The sequence below is a fragment of the Schizophyllum commune genome, assembly GCF_000143185.2.
Source record: "Schizophyllum commune H4-8 unplaced genomic scaffold SCHCOscaffold_5, whole genome shotgun sequence".
Classification (NCBI taxonomy): Eukaryota; Fungi; Basidiomycota; class Agaricomycetes; order Agaricales; family Schizophyllaceae; genus Schizophyllum; species Schizophyllum commune.
Window position 1 is genome coordinate 46970 of NW_026089542.1, and position 16538 is coordinate 63507.

Genomic DNA, 16538 nt, shown 5'->3' on the forward strand with positions numbered 1-16538 from the left:
CACACCGCCATTGTTGCGTGCCACGCGTATATGCTGTGCGTGTCGATTGACTTTTGCGCAGGGTGCCTAATAACGCCACGCTGTGCCTAATGACTCTACCCCACTGACCTCAAATCTCAGATACACAGCTCAGGATCATCCGACCAAAGCGATGAAGTTCGCCGCGCGGCATAATTATATGGACATCTTGGATGCCGCCGCGCCTCACGCCATCGGCACGGACCTCAAGACCATGAAGGAGATCCTGCCCGCCTCTCTCATCCTGCCATGGGTGCGTCATAATACTCCCGCCATCACTACAGCACCCCCGCGAGCTCGCATCTCTAACGCGCTTCGTCAAGGTCACCTTCAACGACGCCTACAACCAGATCGCGCTCGGTCTCCCCGGGACCCTCTCAAGCGAAGTCCACATCGACGAGGAGGCCCCAAACGCGCACTACAACGACTACCATGACACCTACGAGGCGTGCAAGCTCGGCGACAAGCGCGCTGAGATCTGGCGCTCGATACAGCGCGACATCGCGCTCGTGGTAGTCGACGGCGGTGCCCAGAACCTCCGCAGCCTCGACCGCCTGTTCAGCATCGACCTGTTCCAGCGCGTCGCCGCGTGCGACTGGTGCCATGGCGCGCTCTTGGGCTACAAGTTCAATACCGAGCGGCAGATGAAGGCGCTGCGTGCGAAGCATCCCTTCTCGAGCTACGTGTGAGCGGCTGGTTGCACTTTGAATATCATCAGCGCAGATAGTCTGTACTATATCTCATCTACGGGTCCTCGATATGATCACCGGTCACTCTCCTTTTTCTTTCGTGGTGCAGAACTGGTGAGATCTTCCATCCTTCTGGGTCAGCTACGCAATCGGGCGACGGTGCGACCCGAGTCTCGCCAGCCCCTTCCTTTCTTTTTGTTCTGATCTACGTGTCTTCTATCTTTTTGTTCTGATCTACATGCCTTCTGTCGCTCTGTTCCAATCTACACGCGCCCTTAGTCCCGCCATGTCTTTTCATAGCCTCACCACTGCATCCCCTCGAGCCAATCTGCCTACCGTCCGCAGGCGCACTTCGAGCGACAATGCTACGTACCAGCTTGTCCAGTAAGAAGTCAACCGGATCCACAGCGGCGACTACGGCGACTACGACGAGGACCATAAGTTTTTTCCACATGGATGCGATTACGGACACGAAGGGGTGAGTGAGCCTTGGAGCTGGACAAATTCTTCGAAGCTAACATGCTCTACCATCTCCCTAAATGCCATTGCTGCAGTGCTGCCTTCTTTAGCTAGATGAGCTTTCTCGCCGATGAAGTTGAGGCACTAGTCAAGAGCAAGCCTTCCACAGCTCTCTTGTGGCCATCTCACACAAACCTCACACGTCGAGTATAGCACACAGAACTTTTTCACAGTCAATCCCCCACCAAACCCCGAAACCAACCCCCCCCCCAACCCGCAAAGTTCGCCCCACGGATCGGAACCAGGCGACAACTTTCACCAAATGGGGAATATCCCTTTCGGGAACAAGGCCAGAATCCTGCCCCATCGGGCCAAAATCCTGCCCCATCGGGACCCCATGCAAAACCTCACCATGTAGAGCGAAAAGTCGCACGGAGGCGCGTGACGCCGCGCTTCCGATCCCGGCCGATGTCGTTCGATTTCCTGACCATCTTGAGCCTGGCGGCGGCTGAAGAAGCTCGTAGAGGCTGGAGAAGCTCGTTGAGGGGATAGACTTTTGAGTGTGAGTTCGGAGCGTATACCGCTGGGTTGGGAGCGTATACCGCTGGATTGGCCGCTTACTGCTCTTCTAAGCACGGTCAGCGTGATCGCCAATCATTGGTATGGACCCGGGTGCAGATCCGCGCGTCGACGCTCTCAGGCGGCGCAACGAGGCGCTGGCGAAGGAGAAGGAGGCCATAGAGGTCGACAAGGAGGCGCTAAGAATCGAGCTGCAGCGCGCGGTGGTGCGTGGACATGCACCTTAGCGACCGCAGGGCTCACACACCTGTACACATATAGGACGCCAGAGCGCGGGCAGAGGCGGAGGCGGCGGAGGCGAGGAATGTGGCAGTACAGGCCGGGCAGCGGGCGGCCGAAGCCGCGGAGCGGTCCGCCAACGCGTTCCGTGGTCTGGTCGTCGCCAATGACGAGATCCGACAGCTCCGAGGGGAAGTGAGCCGCCTGCAGGATGAGGCGGAGGCGACGCAGAAGGAGCTCCTGAGGGCGCAACGCAGGGCTCGTCGGTTGTTCAAGAGGCTTGAGCAGGCGCGTGCCATTCTACACGCTGGAGAAGACGACGACGACGACGGGAGCGAGGAAGAAGGCGGGATAGATGTCGAGATGCAGGAGTACAAGATCGACCAGCAGCCGGACGTGCCTCCGACTCTCACTCCCCCGCCAGAAGCGCAACCCCTTCCGAGCGCGGCGGCATATGGAGCAGCTCCCGCGGAAGATGGCGAGGGCGCCATCCCACCGCCTGCCGGCGCGCCGCTCTCAATACCAGCCACAGACAGCAGAGCGGAGAACTCACCAAGAGATCCGCCACCATTGGTCGCGCCAGAGTCATACGCATCAACCTCCGCTCCGTTCAGCATCCAAACCTCGCGTGCCATCACACTCCCCACGCTCCTCGGTGTTCAATCGCCGCCGCAAGCCAACCCAGACGAGGCTACAGAGCCCACTGACAACGCGAGCACCAGCAAGAAGCGCAAATGGACAACCACGATCATGAAGACGTGGGTAGGTACCAACCCTAGCACGACCGCGCCTGATCTTGAGGTCAGAGATCCCAAAGCCCGTGCCCGACTGGATAGGAAGTGAGTTCTGTTCTGTAAAGTAAGCCCTCACTCACGTAACCAATTCTGGTCGAAGGAAGGAGCTGGAGGAGAGATCTAGGGCCCTGCCGGCGCCACGTCGCATTCAAGGGTTCCACGCCGGACAAGACACGATGGAAGCACATCCTCCTTGATGGTAGAGCCACCGGTATCGTGGACCTGCACAGTCACCAGACCTGTCCGCACGATATAGCTCGTAGTATGATCTCTCTCTTGTCAGCCGAACCTTTCGAGTCTACACCGCGCCTTAACACGTCGGAGGTGGTTGTTGTCCCGCTATTCCAGATGGGGTTGAGACAATGAAGCGTAGTTTATGTAGAAGAGCTCGAGGGAGCGGCGGACTCATGACGATGAATGACGGGAGAACGCCGGTGGCAGGCAAGCACCGGGGCTTGAACGTGTGAACAATCGTTCCGTTTCGGGAAACAATAGTTCGTTGACCGCGGTCATGTCCTTCCCAACTTGCCGGATGCTCACAAGGCGAAAGTTCGACAACCTCAGCGCGAACGAATACCTCCCATACAATCTGCGAGACCAGCTTGCGCTTACTCTCAAGTCATGACATCGGAACATCGAACACGACCCCAGTTAGCCGGCAATGGAATCGAAAGACGTTCACAGCAACGAACTGCTACAGGTGGTTGGCGTCGCCGAGCAGGGTCATCTCCTTGCTCGTTTTAGCTATGAACTTGGACGCACTGTCCGCTCGCAGCGCGTCTCGAAGCCCTTGTGCGTCGCGACCAGGTCCTAGCGGAGGGAAAGGAGTCGTTCGAGGTGGCGATCGCGACCTTGTATATCGAACTTCGGCATGCAAAGGTGCGTAGTCATGCTCATCCTTCTCATACCCGCCCTCACGCTCCGCTCAGGCAGCCCGAACCCAAGCGGAGACCCTCGCCGCGCGAGTTGAACAGCGCTTGGCAGCAGTCGATCACCGAGAAACCATGAACACCGCGCTTGCTGCCTCCAACCACAAGATGTGTCCCCTTCGTCAGAACGTCTGCCGCCTGCGCGAAGAGCTGCTGGCGTCACATCAGGATTCCTTGACAGCTGGCCAGGACGCGCGGCGTCTGCGCGCGCGGTGGGCGGAAGCCTGTGTGTCGCTTCAAGAGCTCGTGGGCGGTCAGCAAAATCACGCATCGGCAAGGGCGAGCGTTCGCTTCACCACTCTCCTCAACCACCGTCTACAAGGTCGAGACTCTTGAAGATTGAGCACCCACCTCCTGCCTTCGATGCTTCAAAAGGGCGAAGACGTTAATGCTCGCCGCGCCCACCCTTTTTACCGCCTTCGACATCAGATCCTCTACGCTACGCTTTGAGGCCCCGCCTGAGAGGGTGCTACCGCTTTTAGGAGGTTCCAGCACGCGTCTGCTAGCCACCCGACGTCTACCAGCCCTCCCCCCGGCGTGCACATTGCCCCTTCGGCCCGCGCGAGCATTTATCGATGGTGGTGTCGAAGCGCTTTTACGATGTAGTTGCTCTGTACGTCGGATATGCAGCCGCCAAGTTTATTGCCCTGACCGTCGTCAGACACTCACAAAAGTGGCTGAATCAGGATGCGCCCACGGCCCCGCTGAGCAAACATGAAGAGCGCGAGGCGTCTGCGCTTTCTTGGGGGGATATTGACGGTCCGCCTTTTCCGCATACTTACTGCAGTACCTGTCGTTGACTCGGGCGATTTTAGATTCTATTGACCTAGTACATTCCAACGTTGCAAATTGACAGCGGTATCATCCCATGCAAAAATTTGAGTCTGCTACGACTAGCTCTGTAGGCGAATTGCAAAAGCGATGCTAGATCATCTCATCCATATACTGTACCATTTCGTTCAATTGGTCTGTCGCGCGTCACAAGGGGGGGGTGACTTGAACCAAATGTCACAGATGTCCTCCCCCGAAGGCTCGACTGACCAAAATGACGACCGGCTGTCACCGTGGGTGGGCAGCGTTCCTTGGGGGGGGGGGGGGGTGTAGCCACCTCTACTTCACCTTCGGAGGGGCTGTCTAAATGTTGTTTTGGACTTGGTCACTTGGTTGCCAGTATAGCTGACCAAGTGCACGGTTGGTCCTAAATGTCACTGGTCACACCCGGTGACCAATTGAACGAAATGGTACAGTATCGGATTCCTGGCGCTGCGTGCCCCACACACATTTCCTGCGCTCGATGGTTGGAACATTGCGGATGTACCCCTCTTCGTCCTCTACCCTCCACCTGTCTGCTCGACCCTTCTCCATACGCACGAGGGTCCCTGCCCAGTCGAATAAAATCTGCACCATCATTTTATCCGCATAGTGAATGGATATTCCCTGTAGTCGTATGCCAGCGCACGTACATCGTATCGCCAGCGACTGCAGGACCATGAACCCCTCTTTGCGCTCCTTTTCATAAGCGTCCGCCGCGTAGATACGCAGCCTTTTGAGTTGGGGGCGTGCGATCCGGGCCATGGGTGGCGCGGCGGAGACAATCATGTCCAAGGTCGCGATGACCCCGGATGCGGCGTTTTCGGCAGCGACAATCTCCTGTACACTGCTGCGAAGGATGCGGTTGAGGAAGCCCAGCCACTCGCGGTCTCCGCTTGTGGGGGCGCTAAAGGTCGGAATGATGAGCTTTGTGATCCTGTCGCGCGATTCGAGGTCCGGCAGCACGGCAAGGGTATCGTGTATCGATGCAACGAGCGTCCCGTTGTGAATGTATGCGCCGCGCTTCACTGTCTGTATCTGCACTGTAGTGACAGCATCGGGGGGGCGAAAGGCGCCACGTCCGGGAAGTACCCCATTTTCGAGGATTTCCAGCGTTCTCCGCGGAGAAACCAGGCACGCGCAACTGGTGGGGACGTCGATGCTTGACAGCAGACATGACCCGAGCGGATGCGTGATAATCTCTGCGATATACAGCCTTTGGAGACGAGGTAGATTTACGATCGGCGGTGGGTGGTAGTCATCAGTCACGAAGCGAATGGAGAACATGCAGAGCTCTTCGAGTCGAGGTAACTGGCGAAGACACTGCACAAATAGGCATGCTTGCGAGACGTCGGTGATCCTGGAGACAGCAAGCCGAACGAGACTAGGAAATATGTGAAGTGAATCCAGAGCACTCCCAGTGACCGTAAGCTGCACAACGGAGGGCTGCTCGGTCACATTCTTGAAAGCGTGAGGCGACCGTGAGAAGAGATCCTTCAAGTCTATGGAAACACTGCGCAGATGCGGCACCACTTTAGCAAAGGCATCACCTATTATTGTCATATAATTCGATCGAGCGTCCTGGAGATCTAGGTGTAGGTGCTCGATGCGGGAGCGCTGCGTCGCAAGCATGTCGCGAAGGATACCGATATTCTTATCGCTTTTGAGAAACAAGCTGCGGCTGCGGTGATATAGTCGGAGGGGGTTGTTGCGAGAGCGCCGTATGAGCACGGGTACTGCAGCTGGAGAGGAGTCATGGCATAGTTCTATTGTGCTCCAAAGCGAGGGGTCATTCACGGCGATGCCCTTCCAGTACTTGCATACACGTGCAACACACGTCCATTGATAGATCTGTCGATCTGGGAAGGATGGAAGGAAATCGTCGCCACTGAAGGGCTGCAGTAGCCGGAAGACGTGACCAAGAACCTCGGGTGGTACCTGATTGATGCCAGGAGCGTGCATGTTCTGAGCATATTCCAACGCGCTGAGAAGAAGATGTGCTTGCGATCTCGCGTTTTCGAGCTGCGATCGTCGGTCAGGACCAGAAAAGATCCTCAGCAAAAAGGTATATACCTCTGCAGGCGACAGCCGAAGTTCTCCATTCAAAAGAGCCTGGCGGAAATCCGAAATCGCGGCGGTCGTCGCGGCGAGCATATCGGTTGTGGCGGTTGTGAAAGAGAAGATGCTGTCCAAGCGTGAGAAACGGTATCCCATACCGGGACATAAATCACTTGCCGATTGTCCTTGCCTCTTCCCATCATTGCCTGCTTGTTCACGATTCAAAATCCCGAAGGGTGAAGTAAATCGCAACCCTGACATAATATACACCATGAGCTACTTGCGCGCAAGCTGGGCCTGACTCGGACGTGAAGGTCATGCTGTGAGGCACCGTTCCCCGTTTTGCCGGACATCTGGATGCCTGAATCGTACGTATTCCCCGCGCCACATTCCAACTTTCTACCGTATACGAAGAAGGAGGTACCATTGATAGACATGCGCGAACATATCGACTGGATCTTCGGCGGCGTCACGCCGACACAGTGCATGCGCGTGATAGGATGCCGTCAACAGCGTGGAGAACGTTAATATACAGCGCGCTGCGCCCTTGGTGCGCGCTTGTCTCCCTTCTTCTTCTTCAACGTCCACTCATCCTACATCATGACAGACCTACCAGGCCACCCTTTCATGCTGCCGCCCTCGGCTGCAGCAGGGATCATGGCCCTCTCACGCTCGCCTTCTGTACACGCGGGTGACGCGGGAGAAGTGCATATGACGCTACGGTATCCCGACGACAGCGAAGACGACGACGCAGTCGATCCCATGGACAACCGCGAGAGCGCGGCATCGATATCCATCTCGGCGAGCACTCAGGCTTCGACTATCAGCGTAGACACCCCAAGCGCCCGTCGGACAAGCCAGCGCCTATCGGGGCGGAGTTCTCACAAATACGGCGCTGGGAAGAGCGAAAGAAGGGGCAGAAAGTGCGTGCCATCTTTCCTCTTCAACGACCCTGCTGGCGAACCTAACTCATCCGCAGACCTAAGTTCGCACGCGACCAAAGGGCTACGATACGGGCGATGGACCAGCGCGGCTACTCCATCGGCGATATCAAGGTCGCCTTCCCGGCCTCCGATCTGACCATCAAGAGCATCATCACGAACAGCGGGAGGAGGGACGATCTTTCGGAGGATCAGTCATACGTAGATGCTGAAATTATGCAGAAGTATCCGGCGAAGGTGCGTGGGATATGTCCGGTCGAAGGCAGTTCTCTGACCTGATTAGAATGGTTCCAGCTCCTCTGCTTGTCGTGCATCGCAAATTGTCCCTTCGAAGCGGAGGCAAGAGGTGCGTCGCAAATAGCTGTGCTCTGTCATCTCGTCTCACACTCACTCTAGGACACCACCACGTCTGAAAGTCTAGGAGCGGTGGACGACGCGGCTTGCGTGTCGATAAGCAAAGCGCCGCGCACCCCCTTGTCCGCACCGCACGATCCCTCTCATGCAGCCAAACGATCCCGGCTGTCGCAGTCTACTGCGCCGAACCTGAACCAGGTATATCGCTGTATTTCCTTCCCGTCTTGGATGCTGACTAAGTATTCCCACGGTAGACTATCGTTCCGGCGCCCGTACCCGGTGCATATGCCGAGGCTTTCGACCTGCGAGCGATGTCAAAGCAGCCCATAACTACGGGAAAATCCTGTGTCGCCGGCCTCGAGGCTCACGCCTCACGCGATACCAATCCACCTGCTGATTCCGTCGGCCAAATTACGGGCGCGGGGACCGCCTCCACCATCCAGGGTTCTCATCACCCGACGACTGCTTCGGCCTCGATGCTTGCCGGAACCACACAAAACGCTTCCTCGTCGACCACCATCCCGTCCGCCAAAACTCTCAAGGTCGACTTCGCCGCCGCCTTCCTCGCCAATCTCGACGTCGACTTATCCGCGCACCACGACGCTCTCGTCAAGTGCTATCTCGGCACTGCGCAAGATGTAAAGAGCCGACGCGACTGGCCGATCGAGTGGTTCCGCATCATCTTGGATCGGGAAGTACCTGGCGCGTCGGTCTTCGAGCGCTTCGTGCTGGCGCGGGCGTTCAAGTTGATTAAGGATGATGGCTCGATGGAGAAGAGCTTGATGAGAGTGAGCCCTACGCACCATGCTGGCCAGCAGTGCTCAGTCGCTTACGCGCGTCAACAGACTCGCTTGGACGAGGCACCGCAGGTCTGGACGACGTCGAGCGCCGGATTCTTCGAGGGTCTCGCTCTTGATCTTTCGCCGGTATTCCCCGACTTCCATAGCGCCGGCCTCGGACTCTTGGGACCTATTCTGGCCATGGCTGGCTGGTCGGAGGACACGCGTCGAGCGCTCTTTGACGAAGCGCTGCCGAACCTGAAGGCCATTCACCGCTTCGTCTTCGAGCGCGAACTAAAGGGCATCGGCGCGGCCGCCCAGTCGTCTCCTACCATCATACAGGAGCTTGTCGCGGCCGTGCAAGCGCGGCATCTCACTGGACACAAGACCGATGCTACGACCCGACCGCTCCCTCCCACATTCCTCGCCAACTTGGATCATGACCTATTGTATATCGCGGGCGGTCTGAGCACCTGTGGGATCGCAACCGTCGAAGATGTTGTCTCGCTACGCTCATGGCACGCCGAAGATTTGCACAACATGCTCCGCCAAGTCCTTCCGAAGCTTGTACCTGTCGAGCGTCACGTCCTCGTGCGGGGCATCAAGAACAGTCTGGGCTTGGAGATGGGTGAACATTCAAAAAGCGCGCTTCGGGTGAGCCAATGCAACAACATGCCGTCCTCTCGCTCATAATAATCACAGTACAAGCTCGACGCCCATCCGGACCTCGGAAAGCGTACGATTGTTGAGTTCCTCTCAGCGTCACCCTACGATCTAGCGAAGTTCGCGCCGCGGCTGGAGGGCGCGGGTCTCAGCACGCTCGAATCTGTCTTGGTGCTCGCTGAGTGGGATGTACGCGACTTGCTTGCTTTGCTCGACGAGGCCCTTCCCGGGGTGAGCACGACCATCTCGTTTAGCATCATCGCTTGTTTGAAGAGAGACGCGGAGGTGCTGACAGACCTTGCGGGTTGATTCAGCTTGCTGCGGCCTCGCTAGAACTGCATGTATGTATACTGTATCTTGCTTCTTGCACGATGACTGCACGATCTTATCGTTGCGGACATACAGAAGATGGAGCCCATGACGCATCTCATGTCAAAGGCGTCTTTAAGGCGGCTTCCGTCGACGCGTCGCCCCAACCACGAGGTCGCGCCCTTGGGGTGCGTACGCGTTCCCTTTGTTCTTCCATTCCCCCATCTTCTCTCCTTGTTCTGCACCACCATGGCCTCCTTCGCGTCTTTTCCCCCAGAATCTCAATCCCAGTTTTCCTCAAACTTGAACGAGGACGACATCGACGATATCGCTCTGACCCTGGCATACCCAGAGGACTGGGATGAGGTGAACGCGACTGATGGCGACCCGGCTGACAGCGCGAAAGGCTCGATGGAGACGCGTCTCTCGGTGCCTACAACGCCTCCAAAGCATCCGATCGACGATATGGGCGCGAGCGACAACGCAAACACTACCGAAACACCGCAGACATCTCGGCGCCTATCCGCTGGAAAGCTCGCTTCTTCTGGAGGAGGCAAGGGAGGTCGACCGTGCGTTATTCCCGTGGTTTACACCCTGCACCAAGACTCATCTTCTTTCAGTCTCAAATACACCCGTGGCAAGAGGGCCGACATCCGCCTCATGCACGCGCGCGGGTACTCCATCGAGGAGATCATGGCGGCGATCAGCGCTCCCAAACCTGCCATCATCAAGTTCATCTCGAACAAGGACGGCAAAGACATCGTCGCGGAGGACTGGGCGAACGCGGACGCGATTTTTCTTCAGCGCTATCCGAAAAAGGTGAACATTTTACACGCGATTAACCCACGTCGCTTACATCTATCCCTGTAGAATATTGCACCTACCATTGATAGCTCACCAGTTATACCAGCTAAGCGCGCAAGCGACGTGCGTATCCCCCCGACGGCGCGGTCCGAGTGTCGCATAACTCATATCCTCGTAGACCCCAGAGTCGAATAACAGCGCGCGCACCAAGTTCAAGAATTCATCTGCGTCGTCGTTCGAAGCGCCTCCTCGGCCTACCTCCTCTATTCCCGGGTCCAGCAAATTCGCAGTCGCCCCCCTTCCGCGCAAAAGTCGCGCGCAGCATCGGCAGAAGGTGGGCTTACAGTCCAATCAGGTACGCACATCACACTTGCCCTGCCGCTGTCATAGCTGTATCGACGTCTTTGTAGTCTTCCGCTTCGTCGTCGGCCCTCGTGAAAGGGGTTAGCCTCACGCTACTTGGGACGGTGCACCAGGGAACCTCGGAGGCGGCCAATGCCGCTAAGCTCACAGCTGTGAAGCCTGAGAACGCGTCAGCACCTGCAGTCCCTCCCCGTATAGAGCCAGCCTCGAGCGAACGAACCATCCCAACTGACGCTGGCGCGCATACATCTGCTCGCACGATGCCGATAACCGTCATTGAGGTCCATGCACCGCCACACGTTCCCGACTTCGCCGCTAGCTTTCTCGCCAACCTCGACATGGACATGTCTACCCACCGCACATCTCTCGTCGCCTGCAACCTCGGAAGCGCGGCCGACGTCGTGAGCAGGCGCGACTGGCCCGCGGCGTGGTTCCACACCATCTTCGAGCGCGATATGCCAGGTCTCTCGATTCTCGAGCGCCACGTCCTTATACGCGGCTTCAGGTCGATCTCGGACGACGGGACGATCTGCAAGGGTACTATCAGAGTAAGCCACCATCCTCCAATCCCCGCTCCCACTGGCACTCACAGTTCCGTCGGGATCAGACCCGCCTGGACACCGTCCCCCAGGTCTGGTCGACGCCCATCGCCGGCTTCCTCAGCAAGTTCGCCGTCAACCTGTCCAGCTGCCTCCCCTCCCTCGAGCGCGCGGGCCTCCGCACCCTCGGCGCGCTCCTCGCGATCGCGGGCTGGCCACAGGCGGAGCAGCGCGCCCTCCTCGCTGCGGCGCTGCCGGACCTGAAAGCGCTACCCCGCTTCGTGCTCGTGCGCGCGCTGGGGGAGTTCAGCGACGCCGCGCCGACGCTGTCGGTGGCGTCCCTGACGGCCCTCGTCGCCGCGCGCGCCTCGGCTGCGTGCCCGGCGGCCCCACCCGCGCCGGCTGGATCTGCGAGCGACTTCCTCCGCAACCTCGACCACGACCTGTCGCCCCGCGCGCAGCTGCTCGCCGGGAGGGGGATCGCCACCATCGAGGACGTGCTTGCGCTGCGGTCGTGGCCGGCGGGCATCCTGCACGAGATGCTGAAGGACGTCGCGCCGGACTTGACCGCCGTCGAGCGCTTCGTGCTCGTCAGAGGCGTGAGGCACCTCCCCGCCGACGGAGGAATCCCGAAGCGAGGAAGGCTGCGGGTGAGTCTCATGATGTACATCTTTCCAGCCGAAGTGATTTCGAGCGCGCTCGTTGCAGGCCCTCCTCGACACCGAACCTGGCTTATGGTGCCTGCCCCTCGGCGAGCTCCTCTCGCGGTCGCCGCACCATCTCGTAAGGTACGGGCCCGCGCTGCACCTGGCAGGTTTCGACTCTGCGCGCGCGCTGATGGCCACTGCGGGCTGGACGGACGAGGAGCTGCTCGCCTTGCTTGATGAAGTAATCCCTTGGGTGAGTACGACAATGCGGTTCACGCTGATTGCCTTCATGAAGAGGGAAGCGGCATCGGCGGGGGAGGCGAAGGGGACGGCTGGGCCGTCGGACGCGAGTTGAGTTCAGCCCTGTGGAAAGTCGTTGCTCCTGTCGAACGCGCTTGTACCATCGCCTGCAAATCTAAGTATCAACAAACAAAGTCCATATCCCCAAATAGACCAAAATACAACACAGCCACCGTCCAGAAGTATATAGACCAACACCTCTTGCCCTCCTACCTCGTGGAAACCGATGCGTACAGGATCTCCGTGGAGGGCGACCCGCGCGTTACATACAGCGGCGCCAGAGGCGGCGTCGAGAAAGCCGGGGGTTAAGGTGGCACGGATATCCCTCGGGTCCGGCGGAGGTTGGGGCTCGCCTCAGTCCGTTGTCCGTTGGGATCCGGTTTCTGCATGCCCTGGGGTGCTCGGCGGGCGCGTCGCCTGCAAGTCTGGGCGGCGCGATGGATCTAGTGGCTGAGAGGCGTGCCCTGGGTGGCCGCACTGCTACGCTTGGCGCGGATTCCTGAACCCTGGTCTCTCGCCCAGCGTGGATCCTTCGGTACGTGTCCCCGATGGTGATCCTCGACCCCGCTGACGGTTCAACGTTCAGGACCTTCCTCTTCCTCCCTCACATCGTCGCCTTCTGTCTTCCCAGAGCCGTGTCATGTGTACTACCTCTCATACCGTCTACCATGTAATGAGCTCGCGCACTGTTATCCAACGTTTCACTTGGAGCACGCACCTCTGTTCTTCTTCGCCGCTCGCTCGGGTTTTCAAAGTCTAGGCGAGATCTAGCATAACGCGCAACCTTGCCAGATTCAGTCCCGCCAGATGCGACGGCGACATCTTCTACTGGGGAAGGAGAGCTCGGGTTGCTCGGCGCGCCGTACGAAAGTTGGAAGGGACAGGTATTGCATTGTGAATTGATACGTGACTACAAAAGAACGTAGCAAGGATTGTACGCGTATGATCTTCCGAGAAGCGTCCAGTTGAAGCAGACAGAGAATCTCATGTGCTAGGTTGCAGTCGCGTCGAGTCGAGCCGAGTCGAGAGGGCATGGGATACGATTCTGCAGTATCACCACCAGCAGATTCGTGAGGATAGGCAGTCAGTATTTGCATCTCGGAGCAATCGGCTGACGCACCAATGAGCCCAGAGCCCCGGGCCAGCGACTTTCATGCGCGTTTCTCCTGAAGCGATAGATTCCGGACGAAAGCAGTGCGGACGGGGACGTCGCCAGCTGGAGACAGTCTGCCAGGATCTTGTCGAAGCTGACCGAGATGGGAGAGGGAGCCGATTGAGCGCGACGATCATGTTATAAGAGGCCACAAGCCCGGCATTTGCGTTGAGAGCTGCCACTGCCCGAGTGCGCAGTGAGAGAGGAGACGAGACTGATGATGGTAGGAGCGGAGACGACACGCGCCGCCGATCACCCTCTTGTTCTTGTTTCCCATCTCGCGGACTGCGCTTGCTCTTCTTGCGCTATATCTCGCAGTCGTCCTCTCGCAGAAGACGTATCTCGTCATGTTCCTCATTGCCGGTGCAGACCCCATGGACGCAGGGTCAGCTGCACGCTACTCAAATCGCGGGGGCGTGCTCTGCTCGACCTGAACACGCTCTTCACGGAGGAGATGCGGTTTGGGACGCGGGCATGCAGCGCGTGTCGCACGGTGCTGAATAAGTGGCGGGAGGATATCGAGTTTTCACTGTCGAATATCCCTCTGTGTTCAACACATATATAGATCACTTGTTGGCGGTCTTCGAACTCGAACGTGTACCTTCCATCCTGTGGCTGAGCAGTGGCGAAGAGCTTGAGCAGTGCAGACTCAGTCTTTCAGGTGCGGCTCTTTCACGGTCCTCAGGCAATGCAGCTAACATGAGGCAAGTGGGCTGAGCGCCTTTGTCCTTTCATTCATGACTATCCTTCTTTGACGATGACCTCCTGATATATGAACAGTGCAACGTCGATGTACCTCTGCATCTCCCATATCCAACTAAATATCCTCCCCATCACAATCACCGCAATGGAACCGCGCGTCTGCAAACGATGTACGTCCCCTGTTCTCACCCCCGGACCCGCGATCGCTAAACAACGAGCACAGTCTCTTCCCTCACGCCGACTACGATCGCCTACATCTCGGGCGACAACACGATCTTTCACGTTGAACGTGTCAAGGTCCCCCGCGCCGCCGACCTCATGCCTCTCTCTGACGCCGATGTTCACCTCCCCGAGAGCGCAGCAGTCCTCGAACTTCTGTTTCGCTTCATCTATTGCGAGGTCAACATTCCTCTCGATACGATCCTCTTTCCCATCGTCAATAAGCTCGCCGAGGCGGCGGACACGTACATGGTCCATTCCGCTAGAAGTGCCTGCCATCAGTATATGCGGTGCGCGTTGTCACCTTACGCTCGCGTGTACAGGTCCGCTGATAGAGGGACTCTCGCGCAGTACCCAGTACAAAGACCATCCTCTGGAAATCGCAGCATACGCGGTGAAGCATGGCTGCGAGGGCTTGCTGAACCTTGCTATGCCATACACGGCTGGAATCGATCTCGCGACCGTGCAGTCCTTCCTTCCCGACACCTACGTACTGACCTGGGTGCGGCAAATAGCTCACACCTCGCACATATGCTGACGTCTCGTACCCAGGCCCTCTACAGCAGCCGCTTTCAAACCATCATGCACAACGTCATAAACCTCTGGATCCCCCCGCGGGAGCATGCGCTGGAAGAAAGTGAAGTTGGTGCTGAGGAAGAGGAGGAATATGACGACGAAGACTACGGTGCCGGCGAGAACCCTGCCTGCCAGCTCGGCGAGAGCGCCGATGGAACGTGGTCCTGGATTGAGCGCAATGTCGCCCTCGCCATGCTCCGAGCGCCAGCGTGGGGGTTGCTCGACCTGGACAAGGTGTTCACGGTGGATATGCTACGCAGTGTGGAGGGCTGTGAGCGGTGCCGGGATGGTCTCATTCAATGGCGGTGGCAGACGAGTTTGGCGGTTGGGCAGATGGAAACGTTTACGGAACTTTTGCGGCGAGTCAAGTAAGTGATTCGATCTGTTTGTATTACCTCGATACAAGATGTATATACTACTGTATCGATACAGAAACAGAAGACCGCTTGCTTTCGTCCATGTTCATCTCTATCCACGCTTGAGGGCATCAGCGGTCAGAATAATAGCAAACAGCGATCCACACTTCCACGTGAGCACCCCTGACAGGCAACGGTCAAAGACATTATCACCTTTTTCGTTCGCGACGTTCACGATGGACGCCGAAACTTGCCCCACTGAGAAGGTATCGGAGAGATGTATGTGACTCTTATGAGCTGGCCGGTGTGCGTACCAAAGCTCTAACTTATGTGTTCAGTCTCCGAGGCGACACCGACCTCTGTCGCGTTCGTCTCGTCAGACAACGTCACGTTCTACGTCGACCGCGCAAAGTTGGACCGCGCCGCGGACTTCTCTCCTCCGGAACTCGTCTCTTCGACTCCTACGGATCCTGTTCGCCTCTCAGAAAAGTCGAAGACGCTTGACCTGCTCTTCCGCTTCGTGTACTGTGACGTCAACCTCGACCTCGATACGTACCCCTTCCTCGACATTGCAGATTTCGCTATGGCGGCAGAGAAGTACCAGGTCTTCTCTGCAATGGCCGTCTGCCGCCTCTACATGAAGTGTGTCTTGTCTTACTTGTCTAACGGGTCGAACGAGATGCCAATCACCATCACAGGGGGAAAATGCAATCACATCCGGCCAGAGTCATGGCATACGCCGCGAGAAACGGGCATAATGACATTCTCAATGCTGTCGCTCCATACACGCTTGCCGTCCCAGCACGTGAGATGTACAACGCGCTTCCTCCCGCCTACATGATCGCCTGGGTGCGTATAATCTATGGATAGTCTCATTGTCGTTCGCTCGATGACTCACCATTCTCCAGGTCCTTTACTGCGCAGAGTATCAGAAGATTGCGCGTGAGGCGATAGCCTACTTCCCCGATTTTGCCAGCGAGCACATATGGTCAGGAGCGACCCTGAATCTGCGAGGCTGCGGCCAGGAAGACATGAACAAATCATGGCTCGGCCTACAGAGCACGCTCATGAAGGCCTTGCTTGTTGATGGCCCAGCGACCCTGCTTGATCTAGATAAAGTGTTTACCGAGGAGCTGTATGAAGTTATGAGCTCGTGTGGTACCTGCTACGAGCGACTACATCGCTACGAGACGGAATTACAGCAGGGAGTAGATGAAGTGGCCGAGTTCACTCATTTTCTCCGCGTATGAAGCCGCACCCAGATGGCACAAACTAGTG

General features: G+C 57.7%; 7 protein-coding genes across 7 annotated transcripts; 5 read left to right on the plus strand and 2 right to left on the minus strand.

The window, feature by feature from the left end:
• Nucleotides 1-151: 151 nt before the first annotated feature.
• Nucleotides 152-2807, plus strand: SCHCODRAFT_02499860 (uncharacterized protein; the record flags this gene model as incomplete). The annotated part of the gene is made up of 5 exons (XM_050343092.1): nucleotides 152-271; nucleotides 342-701; nucleotides 1336-1342; nucleotides 1845-1951; nucleotides 2007-2807. 5 exons carry the CDS (start codon nucleotides 152-154, stop codon nucleotides 2805-2807), a joined length of 1395 nt encoding a protein of 464 aa, XP_050200271.1.
• A 612-nt stretch (nucleotides 2808-3419) lies between these two features.
• On the plus strand, nucleotides 3420-4023 carry SCHCODRAFT_02666156 (uncharacterized protein; the record flags this gene model as incomplete). The annotated part of the gene is made up of 3 exons (XM_003025882.2): nucleotides 3420-3521; nucleotides 3566-3637; nucleotides 3688-4023. 3 exons carry the CDS (start codon nucleotides 3420-3422, stop codon nucleotides 4021-4023), a joined length of 510 nt encoding a protein of 169 aa, XP_003025928.1.
• Nucleotides 4024-4110: 87 nt separating this feature from the next.
• On the plus strand, nucleotides 4111-4554 carry SCHCODRAFT_02242963 (uncharacterized protein). Its single transcript, XM_050342168.1, has one exon. It carries the CDS (start codon nucleotides 4263-4265, stop codon nucleotides 4485-4487), a length of 225 nt encoding a protein of 74 aa, XP_050200272.1. The 5' UTR covers nucleotides 4111-4262; the 3' UTR covers nucleotides 4488-4554.
• Nucleotides 4555-4776: 222 nt separating this feature from the next.
• SCHCODRAFT_02537484 (uncharacterized protein) lies at nucleotides 4777-6683 on the minus strand. The gene is made up of 2 exons (XM_050343590.1): nucleotides 6571-6683; nucleotides 4777-6519 (listed from the first exon to the last, which is right to left on the minus strand). The coding sequence occupies exons 1-2, from the start codon at nucleotides 6649-6651 to the stop codon at nucleotides 4900-4902; spliced, it is 1701 nt and encodes a 566-aa protein (XP_050200273.1). The 5' UTR covers nucleotides 6652-6683; the 3' UTR covers nucleotides 4777-4899.
• A 472-nt stretch (nucleotides 6684-7155) lies between these two features.
• SCHCODRAFT_02666158 (uncharacterized protein) lies at nucleotides 7156-12309 on the plus strand (the record flags this gene model as incomplete). Its single annotated transcript, XM_003025883.1, has 14 exons — nucleotides 7156-7478; nucleotides 7535-7733; nucleotides 7780-7842; nucleotides 8105-8638; nucleotides 8696-9283; nucleotides 9332-9523; nucleotides 9893-10170; nucleotides 10222-10420; nucleotides 10472-10528; nucleotides 10584-10760; nucleotides 10816-11316; nucleotides 11400-11957; nucleotides 12016-12207; nucleotides 12250-12309. The coding sequence occupies 14 exons, from the start codon at nucleotides 7156-7158 to the stop codon at nucleotides 12307-12309; spliced, it is 3921 nt and encodes a 1306-aa protein (XP_003025929.1).
• Nucleotides 12310-13127: 818 nt separating this feature from the next.
• SCHCODRAFT_02537488 (uncharacterized protein) lies at nucleotides 13128-13626 on the minus strand. The gene is made up of 2 exons (XM_050343591.1): nucleotides 13375-13626; nucleotides 13128-13299 (listed from the first exon to the last, which is right to left on the minus strand). Coding segments are annotated over exons 1-2 (171 nt in total). The 5' UTR covers nucleotides 13545-13626; the 3' UTR covers nucleotides 13128-13298.
• A 553-nt stretch (nucleotides 13627-14179) lies between these two features.
• Nucleotides 14180-16510, plus strand: SCHCODRAFT_02499117 (uncharacterized protein; the record flags this gene model as incomplete). Its single annotated transcript, XM_003025884.2, has 7 exons — nucleotides 14180-14279; nucleotides 14333-14618; nucleotides 14680-14830; nucleotides 14881-15175; nucleotides 15599-15902; nucleotides 15959-16109; nucleotides 16169-16510. The coding sequence occupies 7 exons, from the start codon at nucleotides 14180-14182 to the stop codon at nucleotides 16508-16510; spliced, it is 1629 nt and encodes a 542-aa protein (XP_003025930.1).
• Between the last annotated feature and the right edge of the window lie 28 nt (nucleotides 16511-16538).